The 14,318-nt window shown below is 47.6% G+C and overlaps 1 protein-coding gene across 9 annotated transcripts in view; it reads left to right on the plus strand.

The window, feature by feature from the left end:
• The window catches only part of CEP164 (centrosomal protein 164), a 124,313-nt gene that overhangs the window by 67,569 nt on the left and 42,426 nt on the right, over positions 1–14,318 (plus strand). For all 9 annotated transcript variants that reach the window (XM_030538626.1, XM_030538627.1, XM_030538628.1 and 6 more), the window contains 7 exons: positions 8,535–8,666; positions 9,746–9,962; positions 11,685–11,762; positions 12,003–12,134; positions 12,493–12,615; positions 13,245–13,388; positions 13,580–13,663. In XM_030538626.1, the coding sequence (XP_030394486.1) occupies positions 8,535–8,666; positions 9,746–9,962; positions 11,685–11,762; positions 12,003–12,134; positions 12,493–12,615; positions 13,245–13,388; positions 13,580–13,663 (910 nt within the window). The remainder of the gene's footprint in view (positions 1–8,534; positions 8,667–9,745; positions 9,963–11,684; positions 11,763–12,002; positions 12,135–12,492; positions 12,616–13,244; positions 13,389–13,579; positions 13,664–14,318) is intronic.

Raw genomic sequence — 14,318 nt, forward strand, 5'->3', positions numbered from 1 at the left:
GTCACCCAAGCATGGATCCATTTCCATTTGTCCAGTTACAGCCGCCAGGTTCTGCTGCCGGGCGATGGCATCGGCTGGGCTGTTCCACATGGCTTCAGCGCTGAGCTCTTTGCTGTGCGCTTTAACATGCCGGACTTTTAACTGATTGGGGTTTCTTGTCACCCAAGCATGGATCCATTTCCATTTGTCTAGTTACAGCCGCCAGGTTCTGCTGCCGGGCGATGGCATCGGCTGGGCTGTTCCACATGGCTTCCGCGCTGAGCTCTTTGCTGTGCGCTTTAACATGCCGGACTTTTAACTGATTGGGGTTTCTTGTCACCCAAGCATGGATCCATTTCCATTTGTCCAGTTACAGCCGCCAGGTTCTGCTGCCGGGCGATGGCATCGGCTGGGCTGTTCCACATGGCTTCAGCGCTGAGCTCTTTGCTGTGCGCTTTAACATGCCGGACTTTTAACTGATTGGGGTTTCTTGTCACCCAAGCATGGATCCATTTCCATTTGTCCAGTTACAGCCGCCAGGTTCTGCTGCCGGGCGATGGCATCGGCTGGGCTGTTCCACATGGCTTCAGCGCTGAGCTCTTTGCTGTGTGCTTTAACATGCCGGACTTTTAACTGATTGGGGTTTCTTGTCACCCAAGCATGGATCCATTTCCATTTGTCCAGTTACAGCCGCCGCCAGGTTCTGCTGCCGGGCGATGGCATCGGCTGGGCTGTTCCACATGGCTTCAGCGCTGAGCTCTTTGCTGTGCGCTTTAACATGCCGGACTTTTAACTGATTGGGGTTTCTTGTCACCCAAGCATGGATCCATTTCCATTTGTCTAGTTACAGCCGCCAGGTTCTGCTGCCGGGCGATGGCATCGGCTGGGCTGTTCCACATGGCTTCAGCGCTGAGCTCTTTGCTGTGCCCTTTAACATGCCGGACTTTTAACTGATTGGGGTTTCTTGTCACCCAAGCATGGATCCGTTTCCATTTGTCCAGTTACAGCCGCCAGGTTCTGCTGCCGGGCGATGGCATCGGCTGGGCTGTTCCACATGGCTTCAGCGCTGAGCTCTTTGCTGTGCGCTTTAACATGCCGGACTTTTAACTGATTGGGGTTTCTTGTCACCCAAGCACGGATCCATTTCCATTTGTCCAGTTACAGCCGCCAGGTTCTGCTGCCGGGCGATGGCATCGGCTCGGCTGTTCCACATGGCTTCATTGCTGAGCTCTTTGCTGTGCGCTTTAACATGCCGGACTTTTAACTGGTTGGGGTTTCTTGTCACCCAAGCACGGATCCATTTCCATTTGTCTAGTCACAGCCGCCAGGTTCTGCTGCCGGGCGATGGCATCGGCTGGGCTGTTCCACATGGCTTCAGCGCTGAGCTCTTTGCTGTGCGCTTTAACATGCCGGACTTTTAACTGATTGGGGTTTCTTGTCACCCAAGCATGGATCCATTTCCATTTGTCCAGTTACAGCCGCCAGGTTCTGCTGCCGGGCGATGGCATCGGCTGGGCTGTTCCACATGGCTTCAGCGCTGAGCTCTTTGCTGTGCGCTTTAACATGCCGGACTTTTAACTGATTGGGGGTTCTTGTCACCCAAGCATGGATCCATTTCCATTTGTCAAGGTAGGCTATCTCCTTCCCATCTGCTTCCTGCCAATTATTCCGTTGCCAGTTAAACATCCAATACTGTCTGCCTTTCACACAAAAATCACTGTCTGCATAGATATAGATTGGTCTGGGAGAGGTTTCATATAACTTTAACACTTGGTATATGGCGTGGAGCTCCGCATGTTGTGCTGAGCCATGATTCAAATACCCTTGAATCACTTTTTCCTCTAAGTTTATAGCAGCATACTTAATATACCGTTTCCCTTTAAGTACTACCGAGCTGCCATCAGTAAACCAGATATGCTTCTCCTGCCCTGTTGTGTCTAAATCCCTTAAGGGGGGTGCCTCTACCAGTGCAATTCTCTGTTCTAAAGTAATCTCTGGACATTCATGCTTAGTCCCTTTTTCAATTAAAGCATGAGTCAATAAATCAGGTTTAGATACTGTTTCGGTAAGGACCCCTCTGTTGACCAGGATGAGGGTCCATTGAGCCATGTGTGTATTGGAGACCTTACTCCCGATCAATTTGCCAGATAAGATATATTTGAGAGGAGTATGAGTACTTTGAATTGTAATAGGTGCTGTGCTCGTGAGAGGTTCAAAAGACTGGATTGCCCAAACGGCTGCTAAACATTCACGCTCACAAGGGTCAAAATTCAGCTCAGCACCTTGAAGTTTTTTAGAATCGTATGCTACAGGCACTAGTTTGCCTTCCTCATTGTTTTGTAAGAGAGTAGCTGCCAATGCAACCTCATTTGCAGCTAGTCTGATAACGAAGGGTTTTGATTCATTAGGGAAGCGTAAAGCCGGGGCTGAGACAGCCTTTCGTTTTAAGGTATTTAAGGCGGATTCTTGTTCTGGTCCCCATTCCCATTGTGTCTTTTTCTTTAATAACTTCCATAAGGGAAGTGTGATCGCTGCATATTTATGGATATGTGGCCGTAGGAAATTGAACCCACCCAGCAGAACTCGTAAAGAGTGCACATCTGTAGGGGCGGGCATATCCAGTAATGCTTTTACCTTGCGCTGATCCACTTGCCTCCCCTCCTTCCCAATCACTATACCTAAGTAAGTGACCTGTGGTTGCACCAATTGTGCTTTTTCTAAATTAACCTTAAACCCTGTTTCTTGGATTAATGCCAAAACATTTTTAGTAAGTTTTTGTACTTGTTCCCTGGTGTCCCCAAAAATCAGAATATCATCAACATAGGAGAAGACAAATGATCTTTTCTGCTGGTTCAGACGATCCAACATATTTACCACATGTTTGTGTGCAATAGTGGGGGAATCTTGAAAACCCTGTGGTAGTCGGCAAAACGTAAATTGTTGGTGGTTTATGGTGAATGCAAACCTATCCTGGGACTCTGGGTGTAGGGGTATAGCAAAAAAGCAATTAGCCAAATCGATCACTGAGAAGTATTTGGAGGTGGCTTGTACTTTTTGTATAACCTGTGTCATGTCTGCTACAATTGGGGCCATGGGTACAGACCCTTTATTAATTCTCCTATAGTCTATAGTTAACTGCCAGGACTTTCCGTCTGCCTTTAGAACTGGCCATACGGGAGAGTTAAAAGGAGAGTTAGTTTTTCTTATAACTTCCTGTTGTTCCAAGTCCTGCACAGTCTGTATCAGTTGGACTTCTGCTTCCTTTGGGTAGGGGTATTGTTTTTGAGGGGGTACCAGTTCACCTATGATCTTAACACAGGCATTGATCTTTCCACAGTCTGTTTTACTTTGAGTCCAGACCCTGGGGAATTTTGAGCACCACTCCTCGGCTTGCTCTGTAGTGAGAGCAGCAACGAGTTTACCTCCCCCTTTGGTTACAATGAGATCCTGCTTTTCCTGGTGAGAGCGTTGGAGGGGATTTCTAATTTCCATAATACGCTTCCAGGTAAATCGATTATTATGTTGTTTTGATACAGCCAATCTGCTCCTAAAATAATTTTGTCAGTCATGTCAGGGGTCTGGATTAAATTCCCTTTTGTTTTAAACCCTTGTATTGAGAATGGGACCTGTGCCCATTCCCAGCCTCTGCTTGGCTTTCCCTGAAAAGATTTTAAAGTGACTTGTTTTACTTTCTCCCCTGCCTGTGGAGCGGTTTTCATTAAAGAGACAGCAGCCCCAGTATTAATCAAAGCTAGTGCAGGAGCGCGATTCTCCTGCTGGACATAAATGTGCGGTCTCCCTCCAGAGTCCCAGAACATTTTACCGATGATCCCCCATTGCTGCGCTCCTGTATTATGTGGGGTGCTCATGTCCAGCAGGCCCCCCCTAGTCCCGGTTGCTCGGGGGGGCACTTGTAGCTATGCTAGTTACACGCTCCTGATTCTCTTGTGCTTGTAGGGCTTCTTGGACTAGAGCTCGAGTTGGGGCTTTGTCCCAATGCTCCCAACTACCTCCCTGTCACATTACTGCCCGCCAGGCCAATTGGCGGATCGTGGAGTCATAAGTATTCTGTCCCTCACCTTCAGCTCTTTGGAAATTATCATTTTTTTCAGAAGGGCGGGGGTTTGAGCATGAATAATGTCCCCGTGGCTTATGATTTCCCCGTCCGCGGTAGCGACCTCGGGAGCCCCCTATTCCCATATTACCACTCTCATTAGAGTAAGTTATTTGCTCAAGCGCCGCCACAAAGGGAGCCCTTTCTTTTTTTATTTGGAGTGCGGGGCCAGAATGAGTGGTGATTTGTTTGATCAGATCTCGGAGCTCAGTCATGCTCGCGGGCTGGTTAGGTGCCCAAACGCTGAGTTTATTGGCATAGTAAGGGAGAAGAGTCGCAGCACAGTCCCTCAGGGCATCTGTGCCATATGCTACAGTGTCAGGGTTATTTGCAGGGGCTCCTTGGGCATCTTCGGGGGGGTGATGCCTGCCATGACCTGCATAAGTCCCCAGCGGGATAGGTACCCTTCGGGTCTTCATTAGGTTCCTGCATCATGCTAGCCGCCTGTATCATTAGATGTGGGCGACCCATTTGTTCCCCTAGGCTTGCAAACAGGGGTAGGAAAGTATTGTTCTCCCTGTTTTCCCTTATCACCCGATCAATGACTCCCTGTAATTCGGGTGCTGCACAGGCGGTCATGAGGCGTTTAAGCTCAGGGACTGTTAAATCTTCTCTGCCTGCCAATTGCAGCACACGCAGAGTCCATTTTGAAAAATTTTCCCGGTTAAGGGGTCCAAGCATTTTTGCCATGGCTTGGAGATCAGCTGCTGATACGGGGACGGTTGTAGTAGCTGTGCTAGTCCCTGCATCTGTGTCTGTTCTTATTGCAGTAATTCTGTTAATGGCTGCAACCGGCCCCTGGGGCTCAGGATTGCTGCTCCGTATCTCTCTTTCCCACACCTTGCTAGATTCCCTCGGGGCATCTTCCCAGTCAGGGACGTCACTCTGGGGATCAAAGTCCCGCTCTCCTGCTGTTACCGCTGCTATCTGGCAGTTTGCGAATCCCAGCCTTTGTTTAAGGTGCTGGATAAGGGACTCCCATCGGCTGTGATTAGCGGGAGAGCTTTACTTTGTTCTATGGTTAACCTCTTTACCATGCCTTGCAATATTTGATTCTCTTTTTCTATTTTTTCCTTTTCCCCGACCTGTTCCTCTAACTTCTTTTCTCTTTGTTTGCCCTCCCTGAGTGCCTCCCGGAGAGGGTCTAACTGGCTTTGCACCCCTGTCGCTACCACTTTCCATCTGTTTGCCTCTTTTTCCATATGAGTGAGTTTTTCATGCAGGGAGGCATTCTCCTCCTGGCAGGATGCCAAGCGGGAGTATAAATCCCTGCATGCGTCCCACAAAAGCCAGATTGCTGCTGAATCCCTTTTAGTTGGAGTAGGCTTGTACAGGATTATATACCTTGCCAGCCTATCCTCCAAATCTGAAATAGTACACACATCTCCCAGCCCCCCTTCCGTCCACGGGCTGTGTCCAAACCTCTGTAGTACTTGTTTAAAGGGTGTGGGCTCTTGGACAAAAGACAGCGTTCCCTGTTTTTCTCTAAAGATGTCTTTAGACTGTGTCTTCCTAAACATTTTCCCTAACAAGTGTGCCATAGCCAAGTACAACACAGGAAACCGAGCTGATAAATATCAGAATACTAGAACCTCCAATTCCTAAAGGAGTGACTTACAAATAACAATTTTCCCTTTTTAACTCCTGGAGGAACAACTTAACCCTCTCTGGGCCAGAGGAAGAGACACCAAGTCTCCCTCTGTATTACTCGGTCTGCTATCACCGAGGGTTCATACACCAATATAATCCTCCCCGATAGATCCTTCCCCGGATCAGAGTGAGAAACACTAAATTCTCCTCTTTAGCTCAGTCTCGCTACGGCTGAGGGTGTATGTACCTCTACAACACAATTTAAACCTAAACTCCTATATCCTTCAGAGTTTGGTTAATTAACTGAAAGTTTACACTTTTTTTTTTCTAGTGCCAGCTTGCTAAAGCTGGCGGTGTGCACACGAGTTTTATAATAACTATGGATTCTGTGCTTGCTCCCCCTTTCGCATTCTCCACCAATAATGTTGTCCCACAAACTTACACAGGATCGTTTTAGGGGTTAAGACAAAGATGCCACATTTATTATTAATCCGTAACTATTAGCAAATACCCTAATGCTTATACACATACACTCACACTCACACACACACACACACACACACACACACACACACACACACACACACACACACACACACACACACACACACACACACACACACACACACACACACACACCAAAATGTTCTGCAGCTGCTGGATAGTTACCAGTCCTGATTGCAGTTTGAGTTCGCAGCTTGGGATCGGAGCTCGTGGCAGCTAACTGGCCAGGAAAGCTGAACACGAGGAGGAGCCGGGTCTCTGTCGGGCGCGCACCGATGCTCCTTGACGTTGGTAGCAGAACATTACCCAAAGTCTCTCATCTCACCCTTCCCTTTTTATAGGAGTTTAGTTTGGATTCAAAGTTCCTAGGTCTTGCTGTGTCACGCCGCCTCTGGGTTTGCTTGATCACCCGTCAATTGCAGGCGTGACTGTCAGTCGGGGACCTGGCTTTGATCTTCCTTCTGTTGTTTCTTTTTAGGGTGGATGCTTCTTGCTTGAGTTAGGGCTGTTGTCTAGTTCTTCAGCCGTTGGTATTTGAACTTTATCTCATCAGGATGGGCTGGTGCTGGAGGTTGATTCTATCACCCATGCATACCTCATTCACACATCTCAACTAGACTAATAAAATTACAGTATGGCTTGCAAAAATGGGGGCTGCAGCACAAGCCTTCTACAAAATGGAGTCAGCATTTTAAAATGGGTTTTGAGTTACAATATTGCACAGAAGTTACAATGTTACAATGTAGGCAAAATGGCAAGTGTAATGAAATGGTGAACAGAAGTTACAATGGTACAGTGACTAACTAAAAACAATTTCATTCACATTGGTTCTACACGTCTACTGCCAAAAGGCAATGAGCTGCTGCTGTGTAGCAATGCAGTCCCACATCTGCCACCACCCAGGAGACGTATGGTGACGGTGAGCTGAGCGGGCTCCATGCTTGCTGTGGTATGGCGTCTACTCAGGTAACCCAGGAAAAAAGGCATGAAATTATTGTCTGCCGTTGCTTTCATGGAGGGAGGGAGGAAGAGGGGGGCCTGGCGACATGTACCCAGAACTACTACTGACACTGTTTTTGCCCCATCAGGCATTGGGATTTCTACCCAGAATCCCATTGGGCAGCAGAGACTGCGGGAACTGTGGGGTAGCTACTCACAGCTACCCATAGTGCAATGCTTCGGAAGTCGACGCTAGCTCGGTACTGTGGACGCAGTCCACCGACTTAATGCACTTAGATCATTTTGTGTGGGGACTGTATAAAAACGATTTCTAAAAAACCGACTTCTGTACATTCAACCTAATTTCGTAGCGTAGACGTACCACAAGTCTCCAAATTGTCAGCATTGTTTTGGAATTCTACTGCGGCCCTTGAAAGTGCTTGAAACCCCTCCCAGCTTGGTGTCATCCATAAATTTTATAAGCATACTCTCCCCTCCATTATCCAAGCCATTAGTGAAAATAGTGATTAGTGAACCCAGTACTGACCCCTGTGGAACACCTCTAGATACACCCTCCCAGTTTGACAGCAAACCAGAGGTAATTACTCTTGAAGTACAGTCTTTCAACCAGTCTTGCACCCACCTTAGTAATTTCACCTAGACCATGTTTCCTTAGTTTGCATATGAGACTATCACATGGGACTGTGTCAAAAACTTTACCAAAATCAAAATATCACGTCTACTACCCCACCACCCACTCCATTCACTAAGCAACTAACTGTCAGAGAAGGAAAGTCGGTTGGTCTGGCACTATTAGTTCTTGACAAATCCATGCTGGCTATTCCTTGTAACCCTATTATCCTCTAGGTGCTCACAAATTGATGGTTTAATGATTTGTTGTTGGAGGAGTGGAAGTTGGAGCACCCAGAGGAAATGGGGAGAGAAGCAAAGAAACAAGACAAGTAGAAAGGGTGCCTGGAAGCAGCATAAAAAGAGTTTGTTGTGAGAACACAAAGCCCAAATTGCTGCTAATGGATCCAGCCAGCCATCTGAGGACATCTTTTCATTTTCAGCTTTCACAGCACTACGTGACTTTATTGAAAAAAAACCTGTAGCAGTAATTTCCTGTCAGAATCCAGGGACACTCTACCCCATTCCTTGGCCTTGGATTCTTTAGAGTGACTGTTTTGAAAGAGTGCTGCAGAGCTTTGTACCCTCCGAGGTTCTCTTGTGCTCAGGAGCCAAATTTGAATGCATAATGACAATAAATGGGACTCGAATTCTGGGGAAAGCTTCAGACAGGCTGATAATGGCCACAGGAACCAGCATCTGATCTGTGGGTCTCAGAGGGAAGCTGGTTAAGGTTGTTAAAACCTCTGAATCTCTTTTCTTTCTTCTGGTCACTCAGGTCTCTTAAAGAGGAGCTGGCGAAAGCTTCTGAGGAGGAAGAGCTGCGGATGAGAGAGGAAGAGGTTGAGAAGCTCTCAAAGCTGCGATCCCAGATCAGCTCAGAGACCAAGACAGAAAAGGAGAAAATAAGGTGAAAATTTCAGTGCAAGCTATGTAAAGCTGTGGGTGTGAGCCTTTGCATTGCTCCTTGTGAATAGAAACCCTGCCTGCTATCAGGCAACAGAGTGGCCATGCTTACAAATGTGAAGTTACTGTAGATGATGCCCTGGCTAACTACGTGGTTTAATCTCGGTATTGACAGAGTTCCCTTATAGTACTGGAGAATATTCATAACACTGCAAACGTTGAGGCAAATGTATCTGTTTATGTATGGCAAAACTGGCCAGCTTTCTTGGTGCCTCTTGTACTTTCTAAAGCAGAAGAGGTCAGTGGGCATGGAAATGAGATATAGCAACATCATATAGAAGGATATCTTTGTAATGTATATCTTCTGATTTCCCTTTGGGCTGCTCAGCCCGTGTGTGTGTCTACATAGCCAAAAAAAAAAAGCCGTGTGGCAGAAGGTCTCAGAGCCCGGGCTGCAGCCTGACCTTGAATGTCTACACTGCTCTTTTCAGCCTCAAAGCATAGCCTGACTCAGCTGGCACAGACTCTGAGACTCCCTGCTGCTGCTTTTCCCCCCGCCCTTCCCCCCAGGTATAGACATCTCTTTTAATGACCTGGGGGCTGTGAATGAACCCCTCTTACAAGTGAGTTGCACTGTCCCTTGTGATTAGGATGCTTGAGGAGATGGTTGGATTGAGTAGACCTCTTCTGGCTTTTTAAGGGGCATCGAGACTAATGAGAGTTGGGGGAGACAGGCAAGGGCAGGAACTGGAAAAAAAAAAAAAGCATAATTTTCATCTCTACTTTTTATAAATATATATATAGAGAGAGGGAAACACAAACAAGAATGTAGACTTCTAATAGCTGCCTTTGTTGTTTGCCAGGCTGCCCAATTACCCATTCCCAAGGCATATATTCTAGGTAATACGTTACTTGACTCATGTTTGAAAACTGGAGTTTGCTTTTGTTTGTGTCTTTAAGCTTGCAATTCACACTTGTACCATGTATTCCTATTGCAAGCTTGGTTGCTAAACGAAATGCAGTATTGCAGTATGACTGTCCTGCTTACCTGTGTCTTTTTACCCCTTATCACAAATCTACCAGGGCCGAGCAAGAGGCTGCATTGCAAAAGCTGAGAGAGGAGTGGGAGTCCTTGCAGAAGGTGGAAAGGGAACGCTTGGAGGAGAGGAAGAAGCGTGTTTTGGAGATGCTGAAGGTGGAAGTTGAGGAAGCACAGCAGAGAGAAGCGGCACAGCTGGAACAGGAGAAGCAGCGAGTCCTGAATGAGTTAAAGGAGAGATTAGAAAGAAAGAGAAAAGAGGTGAAACTCGCATTTTTACCAGGCAGAGTCAGAACTGAGAAGGCTTGTATTGTACTGCCAACCCCAAGAAATCAAATAGCACTGCCTGGGCACTGGGCAAAGTGCTGGGGAACATAATGGAGATGCTTCTAATGGTTTGCTACCAAATGCATGGTCCTTGGGGCAGATAAACCACATTGCAATCTCAAAGAGTCCCTGGTTTCAAGACTCACACTGTTCTTTGTGTTTGCTAAGAGATGCATGCTGGCTTGGGCAGATCTCATGTAACCCTTGCCTGCAGCTGGGCCAGGTGAAGGCTAACTGCCCGTGAGAGCTGTGTGAGTAGCCGCAGGGTGTAGGCTGGTGGAGAGGAATTGGTTAGGGGTGTCAGGAATCTCTTGTGCGTTCTGTGATGCTCTGAGCGTGCTCATGGGCTCCAAGCAGTATAACTTGAAGTAGTGGGATGACGCGTAGCCTGCACAGCCGCACAAGCTGAGTAATGGTGAGACATCTCTGGCTGGAACAGTCTTGAAAGAAGTGGGTGGAAACCCTCTGGATGTTAATATGTGGTGGTATTGGCAGGACTAGGCCTGACCTAGTAAGTCTCTTCCCATCTCTGGTAGCTTCGATTCTGAATAACAGATCTCCACTTATACTTGTATCTTTTTAGTGAGGCTTTTGACACAGTCCCATATGACATCCTCATAAACAAACGAGGGAAATGTGGTCTGTGTGAAACTACTGGAAGGTGGGTGCACAGCTAGTTGGAAGACTGTACTCAGAGTAGTTACCAATGGTTTGCTATCAAACTGGGGATACGTATCCGTCCAGGTCCTGCAAGGCTCTGGCCTGTGTCTACTACTTGTCAATAAGCCCTCGCCTGGCCAAAGCAAGCCATTTTCCCCAGGTCTGGATACTGACTTCCCTGTATCTATCCCCTAGAAGGCTCAGGCAGCCCTTGCAATTAAGGGTGCTACTGTGATAGGCTCTTTATTAAGTAACTGGTCCAGTTAACCTGTGCTCATTAACAGCCTTGATGGAGCCTGATAGGGGGCAGCTCTAGAGGGAGCCAAAGGGGAGCAGGAAATGGCTAGTGGAAGCAGTGGCAGAGAGCTAGGAGGCCCAGGCAGGGCAGAAGACTAGGAAGCTGTAGCTAGCTTGAGGAAGCATCTGCTGGGAGCAGCACTGGCTCCCGCACGTAGTAAAGGGACTGTTTGAATGATAACTCAGCTCTAGGAAGGAAGGCTAGGAATTTCTGTCTCGAGGAGAGACAACTGTTTGAATTCTGAAACCAGTACGCAGCTGAGTGAAGCTGGTGTGCAGCATTAATGTGTGTAAGGCCTAAATAAATTGGACCTCAGAAAGGGAGTGTTTTAATTACTACTGGAGTGTTATGGTGAGTTATTGAGGAATGCTGTGTGAGAAGGGAAACTGAGGTGGAGTGCCTCAGGCCACTGGAGGGATGTTGCAAACTCTGTTACGGTCCCCATAGGGTTTGTTTTTTAAAAAAAAAAAAGAACTAGTCCCATGTAGCCAATGCGCTATTCCAATAGTGTGTCTCATTGGTGGCAGTAAATTCAGGACACTCCAGATACCTTGAGTGCAGCTCACGTTGGGAAAGGTATGAGCCTTGCGCTTTCTCAAAGATTATGTATAAATCGCTGATTGAAATGGGGCATTTGTAGATTACCTTCACATGAAATGGGGGTTTTCAAAGAGGACTTTGTGTTGACTCTCCTGCAGGCTGCAGAAGTGCTAGAGAAGCAGTTTGCAGCTGAGCTCCAGGAGCTAAAATCTACAGCAGAAGAGAAACACCAAAAGGTAAACGCCAATGTTCCTAAAATTTGTAATAAATCTGTAATAATTCTGCACTAAATAGCTTCCTTAAATGTCATTGGTGCATTTTACGTCAGTTTCTTCCACTTCCTAAAGGTGATTCTTCTCTCGATCAGCACTTGGGCATGCTCAAATCAGGGAGAGGTGAGCCTGAGGATATGGATTTTTGCCATGCTGCGTACAGTGGGGAAGGGCCAAATGATTCCATGATTTCTTTTGTGGCAGGTTGTTTCCAGCCTCCGGAAGCAAATAGCAGAGGCCCAGAGGAGTGAGGAGACCCAGCTGCGTGAGGAATTGGAGAGAGCAGAGCAAAAAGTGCAGCAAAAAATGTATCAAGTAGCAGAGTTTGAGCGAGAGGTGATTATTTTTGTGCAACAGCCTTGGAGGTAGATTGCCCCCTTGTGCTCCTCCTCATCCCCCCCCCCATGTATGTTTACCCATGGTTGTGAGAGCTTGGTTTAAAGCCTCCCTATCTCGTGATGGAGAGGGATGCCATATATCAGGTAAGTTTCATACCACCTGCAGACTGAGTTTCTTACCTCTATGCTTACCACTGCTCCACCAGCCGGATAATGAGTGTACCCCGGGCTGCCCTAATCTCAGTACCAAGATGCTTCAGCATTGCTGAAGCAACAGTGCATGCTGGGAGTTGCTGCTTTTGGGGGAATAGTGCCTTACCGTGGTGTAATGCAGTCTGCCTCTGTGACCACTGCAGCTCAGTGAGCTCATGAAAGAGAAACGCCAGGAAGTGGAGAGAGATCATGACCGGAAAATGGAGAGAATGAAAGAGGAGCATAAGGAAGTCCTGGCAAGGATTCAGGAGCAGTACGAGGAGGAGGTAATTCTGCTGAGAGCCAAAGTCAGCCTGTAGATGTCCTTAGTGATTGGCTCATTGTCCCAGAAATAGTTACCAGGAGCCCCATAGTGACAGTCCAGATCCACCCCCTGTACAGCAAGTCTAAGGGCTGGAACCATGCCAGGTGGCAGATGGCCACGCCATCCATTGAGCAGCAGTATCACGACCCAGAATGAGTCTAGGGTCAAGGCTGTGAAGGAAAGTGTCCCGGCTGACCTGCCAGCAGGGGTGCGCCTCCTTGTGCATGCACACATGGATTTTTGCACAAGAAACAAGTGCTCAGTTCTTTGCAGATGCATCAGAAAACGTGGCCTTGAATTCTTATGTCCCCAGTTTCTGATTACAGAAACACTAGTGGGCGTGTGTAGAACGGTGTGTCCCCTAGGCCCCAGGCAATGAAAAGGTGATTTCCTCTTTCTCTGGCCTGTTTCTCTGTGTTGCCTTGCCTGTAAGAGATTCTGGTCCTATCTGGTAGGTTGCCTGTCCACACAGGGAGAGACAATGTGTCCATGTCTGTGGGGATGGTGGGGGAGAGCGCACATATGCATGTGACATTGCTATAGATTGCTACAACTTTGCTTGCTCTTCTTTCTTGGTTTTGCACCTGGGAGGAGAGAAAGCAAAGAACCAAGAAGCTCGAGGAGCTGAAAGGGGAGCTGGAGCGCCTGAGACAGCTCCATGATGGGGAACTGAAGGCTTTGCAGAAGCAGCTGGATGAGCAGCTTAGTGACTTGCGGCAGAGCCACAAGGTGAAGGTGAGTGCTAACTCCCGTTTCTAGCATAGCTAGGGAACAGACCAGGGTCTCTGGCTCCATGAGTTTGCGCACTGCTCTCAAGAGACTAGCGTTTCACAAGGTGCGGTTTTCAGAAATCGTTGCTGTTCTATCTTGTGGTGAAGTTTGGCTCAGCAAACCCCTCATGTCAGGCTCCTCCTCGTTCTGCACAGGAACGAAAACTCCAGGAGTTGGAAATGGAACTCGAAATACAAGCAACAGATGCCAAGGCCAGATGTGCTCAGCTGAATCACCAGGTGAGTCAGTCCTAACTGGCACTCCTCATCTTCCTCCTATTCCTTGGTGGGGGGAGACTGGTCAGTGGGTCTAACTGCACCCATTAAAGTTACAGGGAGAACTTGGGAGCAGAATTGGGCCAGTGCTGAATGCCCCTGGAAATCCAAGCCTACGTGTATTGCACCCCTCATTATCAGAGCCAGTGTCCTGGGCTTTCTGCTTTGCTTTGGGGGAATACTTGTGTAGGGTAAGGGGCCGTGCAAAGCCTGGTGTCGTGGAAGTATGTCATTCTCAGGGTCACTTTTGATTTCAGACCATGTCCTGTTAATTCCCCACCTTTACTGTATGGCAAAGCTAGTAAGTGATTTCGTTGAGGATTGGTCCTGCTTTGAACAGGGGGTGGGACTAGATGACCTCCTGAGGTTCCTTTCAACCCTGATAGTCTATGACTCCGATTTCTAGCTTTTGGAAAGCAAAATATGTGAGTGAGTGAGATATTCCCGTTGAGCTGGCAGAAATCTCTGGCTCTGTGTATACCTCTGCTTCTATTATATCTTGCTTTGATAAACAGCATTTGAGAGAGGATGCTTGGGAAAGGGAGGGAACTGAGCAACCCTGAAGGCTGAAAGCTGCTGTGGCTGCAGGACAGTAAGATGCTACACTGTGGGGAATTCT

Source organism: Gopherus evgoodei, chromosome 19 (genome assembly GCF_007399415.2).
Source record: "Gopherus evgoodei ecotype Sinaloan lineage chromosome 19, rGopEvg1_v1.p, whole genome shotgun sequence".
Lineage (NCBI taxonomy): Eukaryota > Metazoa > Chordata > Testudines > Testudinidae > Gopherus > Gopherus evgoodei.